General features: G+C 42.0%; 1 protein-coding gene across 3 annotated transcripts in view; it reads right to left on the reverse strand.

The window, feature by feature from the left end:
• Positions 1-492: 492 nt before the first annotated feature.
• Positions 493-27,402, reverse strand: part of FECH (ferrochelatase) — a 35,626-nt gene continuing 8,716 nt past the window's right edge. For 2 of the 3 annotated variants that reach the window (XM_019937108.3, XM_019937110.3), the window contains 9 exons: positions 24,937-25,056; positions 23,035-23,183; positions 16,829-16,963; positions 14,126-14,232; positions 10,704-10,802; positions 7,201-7,308; positions 6,626-6,790; positions 2,405-2,464; positions 493-1,961 (listed from right to left, as the gene is read on the reverse strand). In XM_019937108.3, the coding sequence (XP_019792667.2) occupies positions 1,827-1,961; positions 2,405-2,464; positions 6,626-6,790; positions 7,201-7,308; positions 10,704-10,802; positions 14,126-14,232; positions 16,829-16,963; positions 23,035-23,183; positions 24,937-25,056 (1,078 nt within the window). In that variant the 3' untranslated portion in view covers positions 493-1,826. Of the gene's footprint in view, positions 1,962-2,404; positions 2,465-2,500; positions 3,495-6,625; positions 6,791-7,200; positions 7,309-10,703; positions 10,803-14,125; positions 14,233-16,828; positions 16,964-23,034; positions 23,184-24,936; positions 25,057-27,402 lie in introns of those variants that run through there. The other variant, XM_019937109.3, reaches the window with a different exon arrangement.

The raw sequence follows: 27,402 nt of genomic DNA on the forward strand, positions 1-27,402 counted from the left end.
GTTTTATAGGCTGGGTTGAGAGCTTAGAGATGCAGTACCAAGGGTGCAGTCAAGGGCTCTAGGCTTACACACCAGCACACGTGTACACACACAAATGTTAGTTCTTTCTTATGGCCGCCAGCTTTAAACTCTGCCCTCTGGCTAACACACGAGTTGCTCCTTACGCCATCCCGCCAAGGTCACTCAAAGCCTACCTTGAACCTAGTCCCCCCAAAGTACGTGGAAACAGAAGAGGAAAATTCTAAACAACTGTCTATGCCTTGTACCCTCTTCTGGAAACACAATCTGCTAAAAGGAAAGCCAATTTGGAAAAAAAAAAGTGTAGATGCTACTCAAATTTCAGAGCGGTTATCAGTGTGGGAAAACTGTTAACTAACGTGGATGGCATGTTACTTTTCTTGTACCACAAAGTAAATTCCTCTTATTTAATAATTTTGATTAGTAATGAATTTGGATTACTTTTGATTTAACAGAGAGAATGAATCAGACTGGTTAAAACCTTAATGATGTCATATTTATTAATATAGTAAATACTGAATATAGAAGGTCTATGACTCCACTAATACTTCCACTGGCTTAAATAGAAAAAAAAGAAAGGCACTTTCAAAGAACAAAGTTGTAAGGCTTAAAGGAAAGAGAAAGTAATTCTTACAAATTCACTATGGATCCATCAGAGATTTTTAAAATCCATATAAATCCAGGTATAGAAGATCTGACTCTGATCCTACATTATTTCTACATTTTAGGACAACTTTTCACTCACAAATTCAAGATTACAATGGCATCTAAGATATCCACAGGAAAAGACTAACATGAACTACAACAATATGAATCATATTTGTTGCATTAGAGTGGTTATTTTCCTTTTCTCTATTTTTTAAATTTCCTATAGCACGGTTACATAATTTTTATAATAAAAATTGTAAATTAAGAATTTGAGGTTACCAAACGTCCTTGACTTTATAAAATAAATCTTCAAACAAATATGCGGAAACGGGACATTCCACCAAGATGAAGAAGATGCTCAATGGAAATGTCCACGAGGTCCTGAGAGGAGCTCTGGACATGAAGCCCTTCATTAGCATTTCCAGCCCCCCTCTCCTGTGGCACCAACGATTCCCACCAAGGTGGGGATGACAAATGTGGGATTGCTACATGTTTATCAGCCCTGTGTGCCTGGGGAATCTCAAAGCACTTTTGGAACCTACACTTGATTCGGTTTCATGGTGAGGAAAGTGAGGTTCACATACAAGGACCAAAATGACCGATTACTAGTGACGTCACTGGCAAGAGCAGCCCCTGTAGGAACCACATCACCGGCCCAGCATCCTGTAACCCAGGGGCTGACGGAAAGATCAGGTACCCTTTCTTTTTTCAAATTATATTTCATTTACTCAACTATGTTCACTTTAAAACACAAGTATGAGATTGTAAGCAGACCTCACTCACTCTGACAGCCCCACAGAGGGCGCTCTCCGTACCCCTGCAGGGGTTTTGGGGCGCAATAAAACCAAAATCGGTATTGAAAATACGTGTGCATCTCATAAGATAAATTTTTAAAACTCATTTTTAAAATAGCCTAGTGGACATTCCAAACTAGTAACTTAACCCAGAGAGGGGAACTATAAATGCTTACTGTATTGGTCTATAAAAATACCCCTCAGTAAGGATTTCAGAGTCCATTCCTCAAGAAGGTACACAATTTGTAGCCAAAGGCTACGCCCACATCAATGTGACTCCCTCCCTAATGCTAAATACATCCTCCTCCACCTCGGAGGTGTCTGGAGGCTGGGCACCGGCCAAATCCCCGCGGCGCTCTGGCGGGGTCACAGCTGCTGGCTGCTGAAGAAGGACTTGGTCTCCCTGCAGACGGGATTCACGCAGAGCGGGCAGCTCAGGGTCAGCTGCGTGGAGCAGCGCTCGTTGGACTGGATGTGTGAGTGCACCAAGTCGGCCAGGGCCTGGAGACAGACAACAAGCAGGAGAGACCCATCAGCAGCAGAGCGGCCGCAGCTTCCCACACCTCTCCTCGCCCATCTCCCCATTCAAAACCTATGAACCCTTTGAACCCAATTCTATGATGTCTTCCTTTCTTAAGAATTCTCAGCTTAGAGAAAAGTTTCAAATACAGGTTTTAGAGAAGGAAATCCTCTCACCCCACCTGCTGAACCTTGTCTCTGAAAGGCAGATTTTTAATTAGACATAGTGATAGGTGGGTAGAAATAAGAAAACGGGGGCTCTCCAAAGGAGAGAAGAGCGAGAGCATAAGGGATTCGATTTTATTTTTGTAATTAATTGGAACTCAAAATGTTCTAATATGTGAGAAAACCAATATTCTGTAAGAGTTTCTCAGAGGACTGCTCTCCGACATGTTCTACTAAAATGGTTGTAACACTAGAGATACCTTCGAGAACAGTGGATTTCCATTAAGAGACTCTGCTCTTCTGATGTTTTCAACCCCACACTGAAATCAAATGAGAAAAGGGAGGAAAAACACATACACGTTTTATTTTCCTTTTATTTTTTTTTAAAGAAACTGCTACAAAAAATAAAATAAATAAATAAATAAACACACATACACAAACACAACTCGAAGTCTTAGTACCAAAGTGTTCCCAGACTACCCAGAAATGAAAAACAGTCCCGGAACCAGACATAGATGCTGATTTTCACCCCTTTATCATAAAATTGCTCTTCAATTTCTATCCCTTCCCTCATCCCATTACCTTCCCATGGGTGCTTTGTTTCCAAACCATTTTTGAGGTTTGTATCTGATAGAATACTCAAGTAATTTAAATCTGCTTACCCTTCTTTTTTTAGTCTACCTTTCTAACGCATACTTTTACAGACTCTACCTAAGCAGAATGTTGCTTTAATGACTTAAATTTTTACACGTTTTGATTCCAAGTGCCAAAAGAGGTAAATTAGTTTAATGTATATTGAAACTAGATTGGATCCAATATGCAGAGTTGGGTTTTTAAATATATTCTTACATAGAAAGATCTAAATTAAAAACCTAAGGATTGTTTACAGCCATTCCTGCTCCCCTCTCCAAAAATATCCCGTTGATTCCAGCTAATTATCCCCCAAATAACTGACAAGTACCTAATTCTTATTTACTCAGGTAGCTAGGATCTTCTCTTTCCCTTTCTGAAATGCTGATGGCCTTTTTGTTGCTTTATCTTTTAAGTTAGAAGACTGGGAAGGGGGAAATGGTGAGATTCAGCAAACACATAGTTCTCAATTTAAAAAGACATTGATCATATTCCAAAACTTCATGTAGCAGTAACAGCAGGATAACCAGTTGGTCAGTGTTCTCAAACACTGTTTTTTTCTTTCTGGCCACACTGCACGGCATGCAGGATCTTAGTTCCCCGAGCAGGGATCGAACCCGTGCCCCCTGCAGTGGAAGTGAGGAGTCTTAACCACTGGACCACCAGGGGAGTCCCAAGTGTTCTCAAACACTGTTCGTGGGAGACTTAAAGGATGTATTTCTGTAGGACAATCCAATGAAATATGTATCAACATTTACATTCCATTGCTAGGAATTATTTCTAAGAAAATAATGGGAAAAATGATGTTTATTACAGAGCAGTTTATGAAAGCAAAAAATTAGAAACATCTTAAATGTATACCTCCTAGAGAAATGGAAATAAAAACAAAAATAAACAAATGGGACCTAATGAAACGTCAAAGCTTTTGCACAGCAAAGGAAACCATAAACAAGACAAAAAGACAACCCTCAGAATGGGAGAAAATATTTGCAAATCAATCATTGGACAAAGGATTAATCTCCAAAATTTACAAGCAGCTCATGCAGCTCAATAACAAAAAAACAAACAACCCAATCCAAAAATGGGCAGAAGACCTAAATAGACATTTCTCCAAAGAAGATATACAGACTGCCAACAAATACATGAAAGGATGCTCAACATCACTAATCATTAGAGAAATGCAAATCAAAACTACAATGAGATATCATCTCACACCGGTCAGAATGGCCATCATCAAAAAATCTAGAAACAATAAATGCTGGAGAGGGTGTGGAGAAAAGGGAACCCTCTTGCACTGCTGGTGGGAATGTGAATTGGTACAGCCACTATGGAGAACAGTATGGAGGTTCCTTAAAAAACTACAAATAGAACTACCATACGACCCAGCAATCCCACTACTGGGCATATACCCTGAGAAAACCATAATTCAAAAAGAGTCATGTACCAAAATGTTCATTGCAGCTCTGTTTACAATAGCCAGGAGATGGAAACAACCTAAGTGTCCATCATCAGATGAATGGATAAAGAAGATGTGGCACATATATACAATGGAATATTACTCAGCCATAAAAAGAAACGAAATTGAGCTATTTGTAATGAGGTGGATGGACCTAGAGTCTGTCATACAGAGTGAAGTAAGTCAGAAAGAGAAAGACAAATACCGTATGCTAACACACATATATGGAATTTAAGAAAAAAAAATGTCATGAAGAACCTAGGGGTAAGACAGGAATAAAGACACAGACCTACTAGAGAATGGACTTGAGGATATGGGGCGGGGGAAGGGTAAGCTTTTACAAAGTACTAGAGTGGCATGTACATACATACACTACCAAATGTAAAATAGATAGCTAGTGGGAAGCAGCTGCATAGCACAGGGAGATCAGCTCGGTGCTTTGTGACCACCTAGAGGGGTGGGATGGGGAGGGCGGGAGGTAGGGAGACACAAGAGGGAAGAGATATGGGAACATATGTATATGTATAGCTGATTCACTGTGTTACAAAGCAGAAACTAACACACCATTGTAAAGCGATTATACTCCAATAAAGATGTAAAAAAAAAAAAAAGAAAAAGTATACTAATACATTTTTAATGTATACATAATACATTTTTAAGAGGAAAAAAAGTTACAAAAACAGTGTGAATAAAATACCGTTTTTACTAAATGTGTAGAAGAGTACCACTTCCATTAGACACACGCACATTAGAGGGAAAGGGGACTTATTTTTAACAAAATATTAACATATCTCTCAGGGGTAAGAGTCTGAGTGAGTTCTACTCTCTATGTCACACTTCTCTGAAATGAGTTCTTTATTATTTTTATTATCAAAAAGCAATAATTTCTATTTTGGGCAAAAATTTCAAACTACTTTTTAGAGAAAGTTAACAGTTTTAAATGTAGTGTATTCTCCCTGCAAAATAAGGAAATTAACTGTAGTAGATGGTTTTCTTTATTCTCTGTATAGGCTAATATGTTAGTCACTAATAATCCATTTGATTACGAAGGGATGACCTCAGTTTGGTTATATGAATGAGTGAATTCTCATGCAATACAAACAAAAATTTGTTTTCCAAATACACTGGTATGAACTACCATTGCACTTCAGTTTTCTAGCGAGGTCACCATTAGCCAAGGTCATTGCTGGGATATAGAAGGCATCATTTTTTTGTTTTGTTTTGGCTGTACCACATGGCATGTGGGATCTTAGTTCCCCAACCAGAGATCGCCTGTATCTGTAGTGGAAGTGCAGGGTCTTAACCACTGGACTGCTGGGGAAGTCCCTAGAAGGCATCGGCAAATGAAGTCCATAGACAACCCTACAACCTCATGTTAGCCAACTACAACTTCCCCATAAATTCCTTATCAGAACTACTGACAAGTAACTTAGGCACCCTCTACCTTCATCAATGTGTGATTGATGACCAGTACATCCGTACAAAGACCTGTGGGGTCGGGTGCTGCTGAAGCTCTCCCCCAGTCCACTCTCCACCCTTCCTTGCACCTGCCCCCTGGTCCCAGAGAGGGTGAAGTATCCTTCGAGGCCGGGGCCCCATCCATCACACGTGGGGTGACCAGGGCCAAGAGGTCTGGTGGAAGATGAGAGGGAAGGGCTCCTTGGGTCCCAAGGGTTCCACGATTCCCATAGAAACGATGCTAAGAAGTGGACTCGGGTTTCTGGCCGGCCCTCAGAAGCCCCGAGATGGGTCAACAATAGCTTTTCTCCATGTGAATGACAATCACATCCATCTTACATTACAAGACAACTCGGAATGGTATTTGTTATTTCAATAATCAGACTGATCACAACTTAGTAGCAAAGAGCTGATTAAGTGAGTGCATACAGAGGTCAAGGAAGTCACACACACTGTGCCAGTGTTCATTCCACACCCTTCTCTTAAATGGCGATGACTCCTATGTGCCTCAAAACCCAACCAGAAGCAGTGTAACAGCCCAAGTAAAGGGCACTCTTAGGTGAAGAAGAGGAATTATAGAACAAGAAAGTTCTTTTCCTCCAAACTGGTGAGAAGTACAATTATTTTTTTCTTAAGGAAATGTAGTTTTTGTTACTTTCAAGGGGTATAGTAACTCAAACTAAACAAAATGATATCGCCTGCAGTGATCCCTGGGCTGCCTAGTTTTACAAAGGCACAAGAGTGCTTTCCCGCTGCAAACATGCAATTAAGTTGATGTGTTCGGATCAGTACTCAGATGAAGTATTATTCAGAACAATGAGGCCACAGTACCTGCAAACATATATACTGAACAATAGTTTTGAATGACACAGTTAGATCACTGCAGAGAGAGTTTCCTTTTAAAACAAATCACAACGGGATTGATAACCACACTTACCTCACTGGCTAGAACTTGAGAGTATTCGATGTCCAGTTCATACAGCGTTTCAATGTGATCGCTGGTAAAAGCTATCGGAACCAAAAGGATGTTCTTCCTCCCCCTCTCACAAAGCCCTCTAATGGCCTCGTTTGTCAGAGGACCCAGCCAGGGCATCGGGCCAACCTGTGAGAAAGGAGGATGAATGCACACAGGGACCCACGTCTCACCACAGCCCACTGCCCTGGACATACACACACCTCCCTGTAAGAGTTAGGGCCACGTTTTACGCCTTCTGTAATGGGTTCTGGTATTTCTATATTAAGTTTGAATCCTTCTCGAAATTGGCAAAATATAACAATTCCTATGATTACAATTAAAAATAATCTATTGTTTCAATGGAATCGAGGAATTCCAGTAGTCACTTGATTTTCCCTCCTTATTTGCTTGCAGAGTTCTTTCTGCTCATGGGAGCAGTCAGGTTACAGAACATTCTGCCTACGTGAAAGGGCCAAATCTAATCATTTTATAACTATGTCCTAAAATACACATCCTCAAGAGAGCTGACTGCCTGCAGATGTGTGGAAGCCACCTACCTTGGACTGCCAAACCAGTCTGTAGGGATTGGAGTAACCCAGCTTATCCATGACTCTCTGGACAGTGGCGCCCACCTCCTGAGGATAGGGGTCCCCTCTGTTGACCACCTGCAACAGAGACACGGGTGTTCAGTCACCAACACCGTGAAGGGTTCTGAGAGCCTTGGACTATGCAGTGAGTTGGCGTGAGCCCTGGAACTGAGGCCACCCCTTGTCTTCTGCGCTAACGCCCATGCCATCTGAGCTCAACGCCCAACTTCCTTGGATCGATTTCATCAGCCAAAGGAGAACACTGTACTCAATCATCTCTAAGGTCCTTAGGAACATGTCAAATTCTGTGTCCAGGTTATTCATGGGAGACTGACAACGTATGACGATGGAGGATGGGTTTCTTCAATCCCCCATCTGAAATAGGGAAAATGAGACAGAAAAGCTGGGAAGGAAGAGGCAACAAGGGATGGGCCTTCACTCTTGGTAGTCACCTGAGGGGCTGATTTTATTTCATTTTATTTTATTTTTATTTTTGGCTGCGCTGCACACCTTGTGGGATCTCAGTTCCCCAACCAGGGATTGAACCCGGGCCACAACAGTGAAAGCCTGGAATCCTAACCACTAGGCCACCAGGGAACTCCCTGATTTTAGAAATGAAATTGAAAGAGTGCTGTACGGGGCTTCCCTGGTGGCGCAGTGGTTGAGAGTCCGCCTGCCGATGCAGGGGACACGGGTTCGTGCCCCGGTCTGGGAGGATCCCACATGCCGCGGAGCGGCTGGGCCCGTGAGCCATGGCCACTGAGCCTGCGCGTCCGGAGCCTGTGCTCCGCAGCGGGAGAGGCCACAACAGTGAGAGGCCCGCGTACCGCAAAAAAGAAAAACAAAAAAGAAAAGAAAGAGTGCTGTACGGACAGTGTACAGAACTACTGAGTCTATGGGGACCAGGTGGACACAGAGTAAACACTAGTGGAATAAGAGAAAGAAGCGGCACGCGGGCTCAGACTCCAGGCTCCTCAAGAGCATGGCCTGTGTCTTCTAATCCCTCTTCCCCACTCTCCCCACCACAGCGGACCGCGGCAATGCTTTGTGCACAGTGTCTGTAAATGCTACTCACAGCCAGAACAGCTTGCTAATACCTCTGAAAATGTTCAGTAGAAGTGTTACTTTTACTTCTTTAATATTTAGTTGTGTACTGACTCCCTAACCCCCTTACCCTGCTTTATTTCTTCCCATAGCCCTTATGACCTCCTAATGTTCCAGATTATTTTCTTATGTATTACGTTTATCATCCGTCCCCCTTCCCCCATTCTCTGGAGGCAAAGATTTTTGTCTATTTTGTTCATTCCCATATCTTACGATAGAGGATAGATGACTGCCTGGAATATAGTAAGTGTTCAACAAACATTGTCGAAATAAAATGATGAACCTTTTCATGATATTACTAAAAGTTAGTTTGCCATTAGAAACATAAATGTAGAAGGAATGAGTCACCATTAGAACAGCACAGAAATAGCCACTGATGGAGGCTAAAATTAGTGGGCAAAAGTCTGAGGAACAACAAGATATTTGCACCGTCTCAAAGTAGCTTGCCTAAGATATTTGTAATTACAGAGAGAAAAATAGTGACTTTATAATGGACAAATCCAGAAGATACCACCTTAGACAAATGACCAGGGATCACATCACGAGTAGTAAAACATACTGCCAGCATGTTCCCCTGATATGCTACACTGAGGACAGACCACCCCAGGGTTTTTTTTTTCCTGATAATACACGACCTCAGTCTAATCATGAGAAAATACCAGACAAATCCAAATGGAGGAGCATGCTACAAAATAACTAACATTCTACTAAAATCACTCTTCAAAAATATCAAGGTCATGAAAGACAAGGAAAGTATGAGGAACTGTCACAGACTGGAGGATCCTGAGGAGACATGACAAGTAAATGCCATGTAAGATCCTGGATTGGATCCTGGAACAGAAAAGAGACAACTGAGGAAGAAGTGGAGACATCTGAGTAAGGCCTTCAGGTAACAGCACTGTACCGCCGTTCGGTCCTTAGTTTTGATCACTGGACTCTGGTTATGTGAGATGTCAACATTAGGAGAAGCTAAGGGAACACTGTACTATTTTTGCAACTTTTCTGTAAGTCTAAAATGACTTCAACATAATACGTTTTTAAAAAGTCATTATGGGGAAAAAGTCATTAGAAGCGAATGCAGGGGAAAAAGAAGAGCTTGTGAGAACAGTTTTCTTGCTCGACAATCCCTCTGCCTTCCCTACCCCATCCTTATCCTCCTGACTTCATGGTATTTCTCAGTCTCACCCAAGACCCTGGGCAGCAAAAAAAAACCCCAAATAAGCAAACCTGGAAGCAGCATCTTCAGTCCTTGAGGGGAAGAACGGGAAGTGAGAGACGAGAGGAGAGAAGGCAGCACCTGGAATCATGCACGTATAAAAACGTGCTTCCTCCTTTCCTGGCTAGAGAGCTTCCCTTCTGCACTTCAGACACGGCCTCATCACACACAGGACGGTTATAAAAAGGAGAAGGACAGAGCAAGAGGATGGACATGTGAAGAGAATTTGCATGGGACCAGAAAAGAGAACAGGCAGGCTTCCAGAAGAGAGAAATTTCTCTCCAGAGCTACCTACTGCTGAACCTGGCACCGCTTAGGTGACATGCAGGACAGAGAAGCTGCAACGGGCTTGCCCCTGGTGACCACCAGGTGGCAGCACAGACCAATTAGAAGAGTGGCCCCAGACACGACACTTGTATTGACTCCATTACCCCTGGAGTTAAAACCTTAATAACACCTGAGAAAATGTAATTCTCTACCTCTCCAGCTTTGAAAGCAATGTTTTTAGGTACAATGCTGGTTCTAAGCTGATGAAACTGGCTGCTTATCCCAAGCACTTCTGTATATCATACATACACCAGCTCCATCATTCTTGTCTCCACAAATGCAACAGTGATGGCACAGATGCGGTATCTTAATGAACACCCAGTGTAATATGAGAAACTCAGGAGCAACCAGATCATAACTTGACACACTCTATATTCACTGGCCAAAATGTGCTCCCTAGCCTTGGCAAATTAAAAACTAATCACTTCCGGGAATTCAAACAGCCCAAGTCTTGAGGACTAAAGAATGGGGTTGAGGGCGCAGTCTACAATCCAACACCCTGAAACGTCAGGCTGAGTTCCTTCAACAGGGCAGGCAAAAAGCAGTCTCCTTTTAACTGTCCCACTTATTAAAAATCCTTAGGTAGGAATATATCTTCAAGTTACCATTTTAAAGGGACTTATTAAGACAATGTCTATTCACAATAGTATAGTCTGAATGAATTGTTATTAGGCTTCAAGAAACGAGTCTAAAATTAGCACCAAGTTCAGTTTGAGATTTTAGAGTTCCTCCTTGCACTGGGCTTAGGCCAAACGGAAGCTGAGTCCATGTCACACATTTCGAAATCCTCTACCACTGGGTCATCCAACAGAATGTTCTTACTTACAGACATCGGCAGCGAGTGAGCAGAAAAAAGAATGACCACCTCGCGTCTCTTCTCAAGTGGAAAATGGTCCAGTTCTTTCAGAATGTGGTCGGCAAAGCACTATGGGAACACCAAGAAAGGGGGATAAGGAGGGAGTGGGATTAAAGACATGGAAGGAAAAGAAAATATTTTTTAAATGAGAGCGACACCAAAACTCTCAGAGAAGCCCTCAAACATCAGAACTGTCTTTGTAAAAAAAACTGCAAACTGTACAGTCTCTCTTGCTTTGGTTCATCATCAAAATGGCTCATAACGGTTTCAGGGGCCTGGGGAATTTGATGGGAAACTTCTAAAGCTCGCTAATGGCTCACTGAAAACGAACGCTCTGGACGCTTCCCCTTGGGAGGCACAGGGCACACTTCCAGATGGAAAGGAAACACAGATGGGAAGGAGAAGTTGTTTTAAGACCTCTCATTTGCTCGGCTAGCAGGAAAACAGCTTACAGGGTCTTACTAAATCTCCCTTAGCTTGGCTTTCAGGCCTATCACATTAAAATACATTAGACAGAAATAACAGAGGAATAAGAAAATGATTCTATTTTTACGACCTTTTCCTCACTGAGTCAATCTTCATGACAGCCTTCATAACAACAGATGAGAGGTTGTACAACTCTCGTTAAATCCACAGAGTGGGGAGCTGAGGCTGAATGGGGGGCCCCGTTCAGCCCACTCAGCCGCATGGCATCTGCGGAAGCTGGGCTAGAACGCAGCCCCCCTTCCTCGTCACATCTCTCTCCACCAGACCAGTTAATTCCCTTCCTTAGTTGGCACGTCCCCCAGTCACAACAATAGGTGCTGAAATACCAGATCTGAAGAGGCTTTCTTTGATCTCACTCTTTAATCACTCTGTCATTTAACTTACAAAGCAAATGCTACAAAGGACATTAATGAGTCAACGGACAAAATTGGAATATGAATGTAGATTAGATAGATTTAAGTATCAATGTTAAATTTGCTGAAGTTGATTATTGTATCATTGTTATGGAAAAGAATATGCCTGCTGTTTAGGTGTAAAGGGTGGTTTTATAAGTCTGTATGCGTGTGTGTGTGTGTGTGTGTGTGTGTGTGTGTGTGTGTGTATAAAAAACTTATTCTCAAAAGGTTCAGGAAAAAAATTATGTATACATAGACACACATACATATGCGTACACACACAGAGCATGCAAATGATAAAGCAAGTGGGATAAATGTTATTAATATGTGAATCTAAACAAAGAGATGAGAGTTCCTTATATACTATTCTTAGTCTTGTAACTTTTCCAATGCTTGAAATTATTTCCAAATAAAAAGGTTTTTAAAGCATTATGAAAAAAAATTATAAAGGACAATTTACCAGAACCATGTAAATTTGTACTTGTTGGCATTTTGATATATCAGTGGTTAATACTATAGGATGAGCAAATTATTACCTAATAAATATTGGGATATTATTAATCTTTCCAGAACCCACAAAATTTGACAAATTAATGCTCTAAGGCACAAAGCGGTACCTAGAGAGTTAGTTCCCTTTTCAAAATTTATAATTTACCTATAGAGTCAATGTGATAGGATTAGATACAGATAAAAGCAATATTTTCTGGTGGTCTCTGCAGTGTTTGGAGACTAAGGATGCTCAGAAAAGACTGTACAAAAGCCTAGATAAGGAGGCCCAATGCAAAGTTTAAGTAGGAGCCTGGAACATACATTTACACCAAATATCCCAACAGCTAGATACTATAGTAAAATGACTATTTTGAGTAATTACTACCTATAATACATATTGATAGAAATGTAGACTAAACACACAATTTTTAGTTTCAGTTTTTACTTTTAGTTTTTGTTTAGTTGGGGTTTTTTTCTATTTCCACTAGATATCAAATCTCCTCACGTAACCGTCATGATACTAATAAAATCGAACCATAAAGTTTTGTTTCCTCAAAATTTTAGTAGTATTTTTTCCTTTTATCATCTTGCATAACTGCAAGGAGAAACACAATTTGTTACAGCTTACAACAGACTCAGCCTTTATCAAAATAGAGGAGCCGTGGGCGAGCAGAAGTGTTCCTGAAATCATCTAAAATCCATCTGCGGTATTTTCTATGCGCAATCCCTCTGCAGAATGAAAGAAGCAGGCGGCTCTCAGAGCCTTCAATCACACCATATAGGAGGGCAGATAAATGCCTCTAAAATTCCCTTTCATTTTATGAAGGGAGACTTCCTCAGTGAAGAGACCTTTCCATCTTTCTGCTTCCCCCCTTTTCAAAGGACTGAATATTAATGCAAATCTAATTACTCCCTCAATTAGGGCAGGCAGATGCTGTGCAGATCCCTCGGTTCTCTGCGACCACATGTCAGTGCTAACCTGAAACCCCCCTTGTTTCCAGTCACAGGCCTCCAAGAGCAGAACAGGCAGGCCAGGCTGGGGCTCAGGCGGTCCGGACTGGACCCAGCAAAGAGCAAACTGGGAGGGAGGTTGTGGGGGAGGACACCACACTGAGACCAAAACTACACCCATCCCTGAGGGAAGGTGCCTCCTTTTCACTTCGCACTTTTTACTTAAAACTGGATTTCAACCTAACCGTTAACCCTTGACAGCACCTACGGGCCTAAGGAAAACACCGTCTGCTCAGGGGCGAGCCGGTCTGCTTTCAACGATGTCTACCACCATCTAGTGGTTATCGATTTTAAGTTACTCCAGGCTTCAAAAAAGTGTTAAGCTGGTATTTTGCCAGAGACGGTCCGAGAAATGAAAAATAAACGCATGAAATCCACATCACTTAGTATTTCTTCTACCTAAACTAACTCGAAGGTAGAAACTTCCACCAACAGAACAAAATAATATTTGTTTGATCAAGGACAATAGCCAGTAGTACTCCCATATTCAAAGGGCGAAAAGGTACATAATAACACCAATTCAAAGCTTTAGAATTGTAGCTTTAACCGATTCTCCTAAAATCAAACATCTATTACTATAAATATTACAAATATAAACTATGTAGGAGAAATTTGAAATTTCTTTTAATATATGAAACTTTCTCAATTGAAATGTTAAATTTATTCTGTCTCAGAACATGTAGATATATTACCTTTAAAATTTTTAAATCTTTTGATATTTTAAAGGATTTAGAAAATAGACGATCTGTTTGTCAGCTCAAAACATAATTCTGCCATGGTCTGTAACTAATACTATTAATCTGAAGAAAGAAAAGAGTTTACCCTTTAATCTTTAAATTTATTTCCTCCTGTCATAATAAATCAAGACTCTAATACCTTTTGTTAATCCCCAGCACACAATTTAAGTAAGAGAACAGTAAGACTCGGGACACCCACAGACCAGGCAGGGACAAGAACCTGACTCACACCAGAAGCTGGGGTGACAGACGCAGCTGGCAGTGGCTGGCTTACCTGAATGAGGAGGGGGTGTGTGGGCCACCTGTCAATCGTGCTCCACTTCATCGTGGGCTTCTTGCCCACTTCGTTATAGTATCTGTAAATGGCATTTAAGCTGCTGCCTGAAATATACAGGGGCCACTTAGTACACGCATGTGGGCTATGGTGAAAATAAAAAACAGACTAGTAAAGGCAGTAATAAGTTCAAAGCAGGTAAGTCTTCCGCACTGAATCAGTCTAATTACAATCACTTCAATGCTCTAAAATGCATATAGATTTAACTACCCTGCAAATGAAGATCACTAAAAAGCAATCAATTTCAATGGCCTTTCAAAGAGCATTGAGACCACTTCTCTAGAGAAGCACAATGGCAGCGGATTTATGAAATACAAGCAGTCATTATCTGCAAAGACCAAGTCTTACAATTGAAAGCATGTTAAATTTTTTTCCCATTATGAAGGTAATCAACCCCATTTACAGAAAATGTAGGGGTGGGAAAGAAAGCAAAAAAGAAGCTGGCCATGACCCCAGAATGCTAATACAGTCATTGTTTTCTTCTAAAGTAGTTCTTTCCAATTATTTTTCTTTACAACTGTTTTGTTTTACAAAGTTATACTTTTTAGGACATGTGCAGTTTTGTATCCTGAGTATTTAGGGCATTTTTACTTAGTATTATGAGATGACTATTTTCCACATTACAGTAAAAGCTTTATAACCATCCTTTTTAATGGCTTGTTTGATAAGAAGACCAGCTTATTAAGGTTTCTAAGCGCATTCTCTGTTTTTACCTGCTTTATAAAATTACCATCACTCCCTAGAATAAGTTAAATGAATACCAACTCCTTACAGGTAATCTAACAAAACTTGTATTTCTAAACAAGAGACGGAAACCATGAAAATTCGAAGACTAAGGGAAAGCAGATGGTGACAACCCAGTGCGATTTTTTTCCTGGCCTAGAGGAGCTGGCACTGGAGCCAAGCCTTAATCCTAGGAAACTAACCCTAACATGGGGCCTCCTCTTCAATCTTCACATGGGGCAAATGCTCCAAAACATTGCCACGCTTCCCAACACCACCGGTCTCTCCATGAGAACCATTAATCAGTTAGGTCTCCAAATCAAAATGCTAGCCAGGACAAAGCCATATTTAAATCACATGTACCCTCAGGCTAAGACTCAATTTTCAAAAAAATAAATGGAGTTCCATTTTTCTGAGAATACAATGGGTCAGATAAATCCAAATTGAGTCCATTCCAGGCTCAAAAACCATCCCTCCAGAAATCACAAAGTAGTCACCACCATCTTCACATTGCAAACCACATTTCACAGGTGAACAGCATCTTCAGATGTACAGAAGGACTTCGAGAAGCCACAGCGGGTCTTCTGAATCACTCAGAAACATGCAATGAACTATCAAAGGTAGTAATTAAGGGAAAAGCGTAACTAAAAAAATTGCATGATTAAAAAAAGTGATTGATACATAGAATATACTGCTGCTGCCACAATATGTGTCTAAATAAAACAACAGATAAATGACACTCTAGTGGCCTCAAAGAATGAACATGCTTCCCAAAGGCTTTCACATCTCTGAAGGAGGGATGTACCTGCCCTTACACCAGAGGTAGTAGGGAAAAGCTACAGACACTACTGTTTTAAACACACTGCTAGAGCCAGCTGTGAAATGAAGCCCTAGTCAATCCTTTGTCATATAAATAACCATCTTCTGAACTTGTTTAATTTTGAGAGCGGACATTTACATGTTGAGTTATATTTTCGAAAGCCTGGCCAAAGTAGAGTTTAGAAATTTATAAAATCTGATTTATTCTCCAATAACGTTACCAGACATTTTAAAGTTATTGAGGTACATGTCCAAAAGAAATCACAGTTCAAACTCTTGAGGGTGTCTGAGGACTCAGACGTTTTCACAGGTGCTCTGAATAAATATTTAAGGCACACACCAGGCTTCCAAGATTTCTTGCAGTAGCCTTTTGTTTTCTCCTTATAGTTATAGAAATCATATGCACTAATGTCCAAAAGCAATTTGGGAGTAAAAATGTGCTGACCGCAAGCCTTGAGAAAGGATGTAAACAAATGTATTTGTGGGTGACAGCAGAAGATTTACCTATACCTCATGATACAGAGATTGGCAAAACAGATTATTCTCCAGCTCCAATTAAATATATAGGAAACAACACCTAGTAACATTTCCCAAAATCTAGAACACTGAGAGAAGTCTGCAAAGGAAACCCTAAACTGGGTTTTGGTTTAACCAGGAACCAACCCATAACCAAAGCATAACCAAAATAAACACCTATATTTCCAATGTTATATGGACATCTCTGCTGGCAAAATGGAAACAGCTATCAACTTTGCTACATTAATAAGAATATTAGGGTAGCCATAAAAATAAGGGTTATTACACACAACATAGAAAGTGGCTTAAGGTTCATTACTGATCCATTATACAGTTGCATTTGAGCACTGGAAGCCACTGCCTTTCACCCACCATTTGTAATTCTCAGTCAACTGGCTAATAACTCAAGGGGCAGATGAACCATGAGATTTCCAACGGACTGACCTGAACTCTCATGTTTAAAGCAGACAGACTGGATTTGCCATTCAAATCGAAAATGATTTATCGTTTCCTTCCGCGCTCAGCTTCCCTGGTTACTTTTGCCAGGGCCAGATCTACCCTCCCACTGTCAGAGAGAAGCCTTACCTGTGGTAGAGCAGCTGTACTGTGGATACTGTGTGAAAGCAATCGCCCTTTCCAGCCCATCTCTCTCCATCTCCTCAACTGCTTCTTCTGTTAACGGGTGGACGTACCGGAATCCAATATAGTATTTGTGAGGGGCTATTAGGAAGCATGTGTGGAAAGGAGAAAGCATTCATCTTGATATAGATTCCAAACAGAATGCAGTGTCCAGAACAAAGACAGTTACCCTAATTTCCTATGGTGCTGATAAAGTGAGCAGGTTTAGAATAGTCCTTGGATTGTAGCCAGTCTTCTGCTGGTATATGGATTTTTAACCACTGTTTTCTGTGTTCAACCATTTAGCATATGGTTTTTAAAACTCAAGCTTCTGGGCCTTATTCTCTGCTCTTGGCTGAGATAAGAGAGACTCAAGAGCAGAGAGCATTTATCCTTAAAGTATAACCTCCTCTCATGTACCAGATACCATGGGAGACATTGTGCTTTTTTTTTTTTTTTCTCATCTAAACCCCATTTTTCAGATAAGGAAACAGACTCTCAAAGGTTAATGAACCTGCCCAAAGTCACAACTAGCCGATGGTTGAGATGAGATTGCAACGTGGGTCTCCCCACCCCAAAGCCTGTGCTCCTTCCATGGCTCACCCCCAGCCTCTTCCAACACCCGGGTCCCCTCCTTCTGTTCCCTCAGACCCCAGGCCACCTAGTTTATATAAAAGCTCTGGGATGCTTGATAAAAGTGCACTAATAACAAATGATTCAAATGATTCTCCTCACTTATATGAAAAACAAATCAACGAACAAACCAACAACAATGCTTAAGTTGGAGGCGCTAAGTGGGATTTAAAAATCATCATTCTGGCACCTAAACGGCCCAAGTCAGGGCACATCTTTGCGGTCCTTCTCCTATCACTTTACCAATTCCCTCTCCTATCTCCTCCTGTATTTTTAAAGCATCTTCAACCAATTTCTTAGGCATTTATAAAATCATAAAACTGAAAGTTTCCTAAAGTTACCCAGTTTTATTTCCTTGTCTTTTCATAGGATTACACTCAACTTATACTCAGGGATGGAGTTGAAAATACACTACATAAACATTAAGTAATAGTAAGCCTGAGATGACGTTACTCTCCAGGCATAAGCCAGGGCTTCAACTAAGAACATGACACTAAATTGCCACAAGAAACATTTAGGTTGAAGTGAAGAAAAAGATGATACATTGATTGCGTGTGTGTGTGTGTGCGTCTCTCTCTATGAGTGTGTATATACATATGTGTGTATATTTTATACATATGTATATATGTGTGTGCTACATATAGATATAGAAAACATTCCTCAGAAACTTGACCCAGGGGACTGAATCAATGGAGCATGTTGCCAAGAACAGAAGCAGAATATCGATAGGGGAACAGAAGCATGTCTGTGCAGGGGAAGGACAGTCTGATTCAATATTCTCCGGTTGGGAACTACAAAAAGAGGAAGGAAGGGATACAAATGAAATCGTTCTCAGCTGCCTGTCCCTTCTAGGCTACCAATTTTTTGGTCTCTTGCATAAAATATGGTGACCTGCAGTTAAAACACCCCAGAGGGCACGGCCCTGGAAGCAAACTCCAAATGACAGATTGTTCAAAGATTACGTGGTTCGTGCTAAAACTACCAACTATCACAGCATCATCAAGTCCACTTTTCAGGAGCTCTTGGCGCTCTGAGCTGAGGCTGGAGTGGAATTTGCTTTCCAATCTATCTTGAGACAATCCAATGATCAGATTGACACAGTAAGATCCCCTGAATGCCGGGGGTCAACCAGCTTCTCCTGTTTTCTTTCCAGCTGCCCGGTAGTTGAAAGTTGTAGCCTAAATGCCTGGGGTCTGGGAGTTCCTCAAATGTTACAGATTAAGAGAGGTGGAGAGGCCTCCCTCACAGATAAAAGCAGGGCGGTGACCATATCTGGAAGTGAGACAGAGTAAAATACTCTGGAAAGAACAGATAATGCTTTCTAAACGGTCCAATTCAAGACGGCCTGCAAAGACATATTTTAGAAAAAGTGACAACGCACTGTCTCCGACTGGGTCTATCCTGAGGAGCTAACAAGCACGCACGGAGGCTCCTGGCTGCCCCCACAGGAGCGCGGGGAGAGGAAGGAGTCTCCTGGATGTCATCTAGCACCACATCTGGTGGGCAGCACATCTGGCCAGAGTAAGCGCCAGACACAGGACTCGCTGGCCCAGCCTCGTCCACCCTCAGAGCAGCTGCTCAGTGAACACACCTGGGTGAGAACTACAAAGAAGTCAAACAAGGAACAAATAGAAAAGCCATTTTTTAAACAGTAAAACTTCATTAATCTCCAGTCCATTCATTTAGCACGTGCAATAGTTCAAATGTCTGATTTGTACATGATTCTTTGAGAGAATGGTGTGAAGTTATTATAATGCTTTGTTACTTGTATCAGATCATGAACCCTGTGCCAATGGTGAATAATAAAAGCTCACATTTCCTGAATTTTTATCATGTACGCTGCACCATGCTAATGCCTTTCAGGATTATCTTATTTCATTTTCACAGTGGTCCTACGAGTTGGGTTCTGTTATCATCCCCATTTTCAAGATGAGGTTTAGTCGGGTAAGTTATCTGCCTGACGTCATACAACCAGGGATGGGGAAGCCAGCTCCATCTGAAATGAACCCATTGTGCATCCAATAAAGAACGAAATTATTTTACTGAGTAGCACTTACTTAGAGCTTCATTAAAAGCAGCCATGTATAACTAAACTATAATTTTTAAAATGTATTTTAGATTTAGACTTTTCATGAAGTGAAATGATTGCACTTCTCATCTATTTCCTTCTGTGTCCACTAAATGACTGCAATGCAGTATTACTACACGAAACCAATTCCAAGTCACATTCCCTCATGTAACGCACTGTAATTAGTCAATAGTAATTCTATGCAGAGCCTGTGCAAGTCTCAAACTATCTATACCGGCTACCAAGCAACAACTACTTGCCCCAAAAATGAGAGTCTGAAACATTTTTATCTGGTTGTAATCATCACTTTTTTTTTTTTTTTGACTAAAGAGAACTTTTCCAAATACATGTAAACAAATAGACACAGTTCAAAAGTAAATTTTATAATTTTGTAGGAAAAAAAGTATAAGAATGGAGGAGGAATGAGAAAGAGATGAATAGAAAGGAAACCCGATGATGGCCATTCTGACTGGTGTGAGGGGATACCTCGGTGTAGTTTTTTTTTTTAAATGGAGAAGGTGACATGTCCTTCACCTCCTTTTTTTTTTTTTAAATTAATTAATTAATTTATTTTTGCTTTGTTGGGCCTTTGTTTCTGTGTGAGGGCTTTTTCTAGTTGTGGCAAGCGGGGGCCACTCTTCATCACAGTGCACGGGTCTCTCGCTATCGCGGCCTCTCTTGTTGCGGAGCACAGGCTCCAGACGCGCAGGCTCAGTAGTTGTGGCTCACGGGCCTAGTTGCTCCGTGGCATGTGGGATTCTCCCAGACCAGGGCTCGAACCCGTGTCCCCTGCATTACCAGGCAGATTCTCAACCACTGCGCCACCAGGGAAGCCCCCTCGGTGTAGTTTTGATTTGCATTTCTCTAATGATTAGTGATGTTGAGCATCCTTTCATGTGTTTGTTGGCAATCTGTATATCTTCTTTGGAGAAATATCTATTTAGGTCTTCTGTCGATTTTTGGATTGGGTTGTTTGCTTTTTCATATTGAGCTGTTTGTAAATTTTGGAGATTAATTCTTCATCAGTTTCTTCATTTGCAAATATTTGCTCCCATTCTGAGGGTTGTCTTTTCGTCTTGTTTATGTTTTCCTTTGCTGTGCAAAAGCTTTTAAGTTTCATTAGGTCCCATTTGTTTATCTTTGCTTTTATTTCTCTAGGAGGTGGGTCAGAAAGGATCTTGCTGTGATTTATGTCATAGAGTGTTCTGTATAGCTGATTCACTTTTTTATACAGTAGAAACTAACACACAATTGTAAAGCGATTATACTCCAATAAAGATGTTAAAAAAAAGAAAGAAAGAAAGAAAGAAAGGAAACCTGAAAGCAGGAAGGAGAAGCAGCAGGAAGGGGTAAGGGAGGGAGGGAACCCAGTGCTAGCCCCACCCAGTGGCAGCTGGGGCTTCACTGCGAAGCTTCAGGTCCACTCAGCAAAGCATGAACAGCAGGACAAGAAGCTTCTTTCTGGGTAACCTGGGCGAGCCCCGAGGGGGCCACAGGGCCACATCTGGTAATCTTCTTGCTCTTCGATGCAAAGTTCCCCCAAAGAACCTGCTAAACTCTGAGACTGTTTCCTGTTTCCTATATCCACACTCTGTGTGATCATCAGCTGCTATACTCGTTTTGTAGGGTATCCCTCCAGCAAGTCTTCAAAGGATTTTTCTCTCTGCCCCTGGAGCAGCCTGGCCTGCAGCAGCAAGGCCCCACTAGACTAGAAGCTTCTTGTAAGTAGAAACCATGTTTTTCAACCATGAGTAGCAGTCCTGACCAGCGCAGGGCACTCAGTAGGCCACTGATGAATGAACGCGTGGGTGGTCTTGGGCCGCATTAAACACCCCCAAAGCAGGCTTGCTTAAATGATGAGGTGGTCATCTACCACGCAGCAGAAAGGCAGAATTGAACTTGCCTGCCTCGGGGGTCCCAGCGTGGGCCACAGAGGCTGGTGATGTGCCCTAGGGTCATCAACACCAGGTATCTGATAGCGAGTGGGACACTGCTATACATCCAGGTCATTCCATGGGACTCTTTCCAGACCAACCAGGGAGGCAGAGGCCACTGCTGGCCTGTCTGGTCTGGACAAGCCAGCAGTCTCACCACAGAGAAAGAAGGAAGTGGGAAGGACGCATGTATACTCCTTTTTCAAGGCTGACAGCTCTACTAGGGTTGTTATGGTGATGGGTGCTAGACTAAGACGTCACCAGGAAAAATGGCATCTTTCCGCTGCCTTCGTCCACCGAAGACAGCATAGCAATTGCAGATCTGGTTCACGCTAAACATTTTATCGTGATAAGCAGGTCATGACTAGAGAGTTTGTTCTCCATCGGGTAGGTGTGAGGTGAGGTCAGCCAAGTTTCCCTCACCCCACATTTTAAAAGATACACTGTGTCACATGTGGCTGAGCTGTATAAGAAATGCCCTGAAGCCACAAGTGAAGGCAGGGAGAAAACCTAATATTCAAAAGCACAAGTGAACAATTTTCCAAGTGAGATGCTCTGCTGAGGGCTGGAGCCCTTTGTCCCATGTGTGACACAAACAGTGGATTCTGAGAGCAACTCGAGCTGCTGCTCGATGAAACGCTTTTGGTCCTGCCTAGCGGGGCTGCTCTCCGTGAGGGTCCACACTGTGTCACACTGTCCTGATCCCGAGCCCTAAACTGTCTGCAATGAACACATTTCATGTGTCCTAAGATGCACAGTATTTGTTTTAACACCTTATATTGGTCTACAACAGACACCATCTTAAAATTAACTGACAGAGGTCTTGTGTCTTCATATTATATAAAAACAATGGTGCGTCCAGCAATCAATGGTGTCTTGAATGCAATTAAATACGGCACTTAGAGTTCCTTCGTGTAGTTAATGTTCCATTCTGCACATTATAATTTGCGTTAGAGGCTCTCAGAGAACAGTCACCAGATGTGTGCAATCCTCTTTTTAGTGCCATGCCCAACGAGGCACTTACATGACTCACGATCATGGTGTTGCCAAGAGCTGAAAGTGGTTGCTGAAAGTTGCTTAGAGCCTCATGGCTGCAGTAGCAGCTAGCTAATTCTGCTCTAAATGCTGATCTAATTAGTCATCCACACAGAAACAACAATAGCAGCAGCCTCAACCTATTTCCCAAGGATTTCTTTCCAGGACGATGATGTATGCATCTGTTTTTTCATGGTAGGTAGCCTCTTCCTTATAATCCAGCTCAACTTAACACACACCTCCAACTTCCTTTTGAGACTAATGTTCTGAAACTTTAGCTCTTTTATTTGTAACATAAGGAAGTAATAGAAAAGGCATACATCTGGGAACAAAGGAAAATGCCACAAGAACTGAGTTCAGTGGCCGGGCATCAGGTAGGACCCCCTGCAAATTGAGAGCTGCTGGTACCCAGAATTGCATTTGGCTTCCAACAGTGTTGTGAGTTTCATAACTATACTTTGAAAGAACAAACCTAGTGAGATGTGAGTTGAGAAACACCATACCTGTGTGCGGGGACAACTCATCCAGCAGCTTCACCATGCCTTCCCCTTGCTTAGTAGTCCACATCTTGATGGGGGATCCGCCTCCAATCCTGCGGTACTGCTCCTGAATTTTGGGGGTTCGGCGTTTGGCAATGAATGGTCCCAGCTTACTAAATCATTGAACATTGAAATCATTTTATTCCAGCTAAGTAACCTCAGAAACATTTTCTACTCAATTAAAAAAAAAGAAAGGTAAGCAAAATTTTAAGGAGAGCCTATTAAGATCACGCCTTTAAAAACAGAAGCTCGAGGTCACTGACAACAGCCTGCTCTTTCAGCCCAGATCAGAGAGAGAGAACCAGACAGTCTCTGAGGAGTAGCCACCCTGCCCTACAAGCTGTTCTAGCAGCAGGCCCTGAAGATTCAGGAGCTCAGACACCTGTGCAGAGCACCTGGCTGTGTGCTAGCTACTAGCTTACCACCCCTGGATCCTGTACCTAATAGGAACTAGGACGCACAAGACATTAGGCAGCGTGCAGCCCTCTTATTTAAGAAAATGCATGTCAATCCTATGATATACTTGCACACATGAGCAAAGATGTATGCACAAGAATGTTCATTGTAACACTGAAAACAATCTACGTGTCCGTCAGTGAGGCACTGGTTAGATAAATTAAGGTATGACCATACAGTGCAATTCCATACAGTCATGAAAACAGAATGAGCCAGATCTATATAATCTGTTATGGAATAATCTCCAAGAAAAATTAAGTTTCAAAAAAAAAATAGCAAAGTGCCAAATGATGTACATTCACGTTTGTGTAAAAAAGGGGTGTGTGTGTGTGTGTGTGTGTGTGGTGTGTGTGTGTGTGTGTGTATGTATATATACACCTGGATGTGCCTGGACTATTTCTGGACCTAACAGTGCTTACCTCCGGGGTGGGTAAGTGGGAGGCTGGAGTCCAAGGGGAAAGAAACACCTGCTTTTTACTATAAACACTTATTAACTATTTGCAATTTTTTATCGTATGCATATATAAATTTTTTTATTAAAAAACCCTATGCTTGGGCTTCTCTGGTGGCGCAGTGGTTGAGAGTCCACCTGCCGATGCAGGGGACGCGGATTTGTGCCCCGGTCCAGGAAGATCCCACATGCCGTGGAGCGGCTGGGCCCGTGAGCCATGGCCGCTGAGCCTGCGCGTCCGGAGCCTGTGCTCCGCAACGGGAGAGGCCACAGCAGTGGGAGGCCCGCGGACCGCAAAAAAAAAAAAACAAAACCCTATGCTGGGTGCTCTGTGATGACCTAGATGGGTGGGATAGGGGAGAGGGGTGGGAGGGAGGGAGGTCCAAGAGGGAGGGGATATGTGTATGCATATAGCTGACTCACTTCACTGTGCAGCAGAAACTAACACAACATTGTAAAGCAATTATACTCCAATTTTTAAAAAAAGATATTGTGAAACTCAGTCATACACATCAAAATATACAGCAAGTATCAATCATACCTCAAAAAAAAAATAAAGAAAGAAAAGAGGGAGGAAACAATGAAAGGAAGGGAAGAAGGATGGCAAGAACTCAATTCCACAGCACCAATGAATAATACTCATGGCTTCCCTGAGTGTTAGTTAAGTACAAATACATCTTTATAGCTCCTTCAGCTGTGTCCAGACCGCTGCAATTTCCAGAGCTCTGGGAAGGAAACGGCCCAAGGGGAATCCTCGCTAACTTGCTTTCTCTATCCCCTACAATTCTTCTTACATCATAGCCTTCTCATAACTAATAGAAAATAAGAATGCTGCTCTAGCACTACCAGATGTGCACTAAAACCGTTTATTTATTTTTTAACTACAGAACTGAGATACATGGAAGGCAAAATGCACTGCACAGGTTATGGATAAGTATAGGCATTTACATGTATCTTACTTTTGAACAGGAAGTGTCATGAGGTCTCGATCCGAGAAGAGCCTCAGAAGGAAGTCGTGAACTTCTCCGACGGTTTCAGGGCCTCCCATGTTCAGCATTAGTATTCCAGTTTTCGGCTTCCTACGTAAATCAAAAGGCAACAATTGATTTGTAACACTTCTAGGGTAGAATTTTGTTTCTGCTAGCAAACTCTCATCTAATCTGTTCAATGCAAAGATGCAAAGCTACAGATCTCTTCACTGCCATCACAGTGAACACATGAGGCCTCCAGCTCTGCACAGTCCAAGGTCCCAGCTCAGACTCTGACCTTCACCGTCTAGCTCCATCCCTGTCCCTGGACTTTCCCTGGGCTCCAAATATTCCTCTATTAAACTGTCAGCCCTGAACAAAGATCCCATTCTTTGGGGGCTGAGGGTCAAGGTGTAAACCTAAAATTGTCCTGAGGCTGAAACACTTGTTCATATGACTGCCTCGTGCCTACACAGGTTACCTGATCTCTCCAAGCTTAAGTTTCCTCATCTGTAAAATAGAGAGTCCACCAATTACCTCAAAAAGTTATTTTGAGAATTAAGTGCATAATGTACTTATTCAGCATAAGCTGCCACAAACAGTAGGTTCTATTCTACACAGAGGAGCCGTGGGTTTCCCTATAATTTTAAACCTCCCCAGGAAACTATCAGCCCTTATTTACTCCCTTCTCTTTAGTTAATTATTAAATTATTAATGGCTTAAATTATTTCTTGCTACTCTGCTTCCTTCTCCAGAGCCCGCCTTTACTCCTGCTCAGTGTCCCCTGCTGTGATATAAACTACGTTTCTCACTTTACACTCACCTAGCCATCCTTCATCTAAAACCCACTACTTAGGTAATTCCTGTAAAACACTGTTCTGAATTGTTCAGATTAGTCCCAGGCTAAAGAATCAACCACTGCATGAGCAAAAGGAAACAAAAAGAAAGTCATGCAGCTTCTGGGAAATTTTTTTTAAAAAGGACTATGCAAAAATGTAAACTTATAAAATCCAGAGCTGCTCTGAGGCCTGCACCGCCGAAGTGAGCCAGGCCAGGATGAGTTCTCTATTCCTAAACCAGCCAGGGGGCAAGATGGAGCCAGAGCAGGACCAAGTGTCTCCCCTGAGCTTCGGGGAGCCACCAGAAGACCATGACTCTGGTCGGAGCCACAAGGTCAAAGCCTGAGATGGGAGCGTGGAGAACTGCGGGCCTGTCTTTCCTCCTGTGACAGGAGTGAAAGAGGCTGCCGGTGGGGAAAAGAAAGGACAAGGAGTGCTTCTCTACTCATCCTTTTTTTCCTTCTTGTGCACTGTAAACATTTAGATATAATTCACATACCGTAACACCTGCCATTTTAAACTGTACAATTTGGTGTTTTTTAATATATGCTCAAGGTTAGGCAACCATTACAGCTATCTAATTCCTAAACGTTTTCCTCAGCCCCCAAAACCCCACTTATCCGTTACAGCCATTCCCCATTCTCCCTCCCCTTCACCCCTGGCAACCACTAATCTACTTTCTGGGCCTATGGATTTGCCTATTAACAGAAATAGAATCATAATATGTGGCCTTCTGTGTCTGGTTTCTTTCACTTAGCATAAAATTTGCAAGGTTCATCCGTATTGTAGCATGAATCAGTACTTCCTTCCCTTTCGTGGCTGAATAATATTCCAGCATATGGGTATCCTCTCCACTCACTCTTGATAAAGCAGCCGAGGAACAAGCAGGCTGATGTCGATTTAAAACACCATTATTACAAATGCCGAGGGGGCTACTTTCTAAATCTCCTACGCCAAGACCACCTCTAGCTAATGCAGTGACTACCGCAATCCTGCTGAGATGGGTCTCGTTTGGAAGATTGCTCTTAAAGTGTTCTAAAGCTAATGATATCATGATGACATTTTAATTGTAATTTTTAAAAAAATAATGTTTGGCAATAATTTTAGGCAACAGAGTGTATCAAATTTATACAAGTAGAAACCATTTTCTTGATCAAACATAGTATAGGTGGATGAAGTAGAAATCTGAATTCTCAGCCTAAGTTTTCAAAATAAGAACCAATTTCTGGGGAAAGGGAAGTGCTGCATTACAATGAACTCAGGGATTTTCTAATTTAGACCCCATTATATAGATTAAGCAAATTCACTTTTTTCGCATCACTGTCTTAGGCCAGGGTTTCTTGACCTCAGCACTGCTGACATTGGGGGCTGGACAATCCTTTGTTGTGGGACTGTCTTGTGCTTTGTAGGAGGTCTAGTGGCAACCTTGCCTCTACTTACTAGATGGCAACAGCACACACCCTACCCCAGCTGTGACAACCAAAAATGTCTCCAGACATTGCCAAACATGTGTCAGGGACAAAAATGATCCCCCATCCCACCCTCTGCTCAGAATCACTGTGTTAGAGGAAAGGGGTTTAATCTCTTTTTACTAAACCAAGCAACCACATTGAAGTTG

The sequence above is a fragment of the Tursiops truncatus genome, chromosome 13, assembly GCF_011762595.2.
Source record: "Tursiops truncatus isolate mTurTru1 chromosome 13, mTurTru1.mat.Y, whole genome shotgun sequence".
In the NCBI taxonomy this organism is placed as follows: Eukaryota; Metazoa; Chordata; class Mammalia; order Artiodactyla; family Delphinidae; genus Tursiops; species Tursiops truncatus.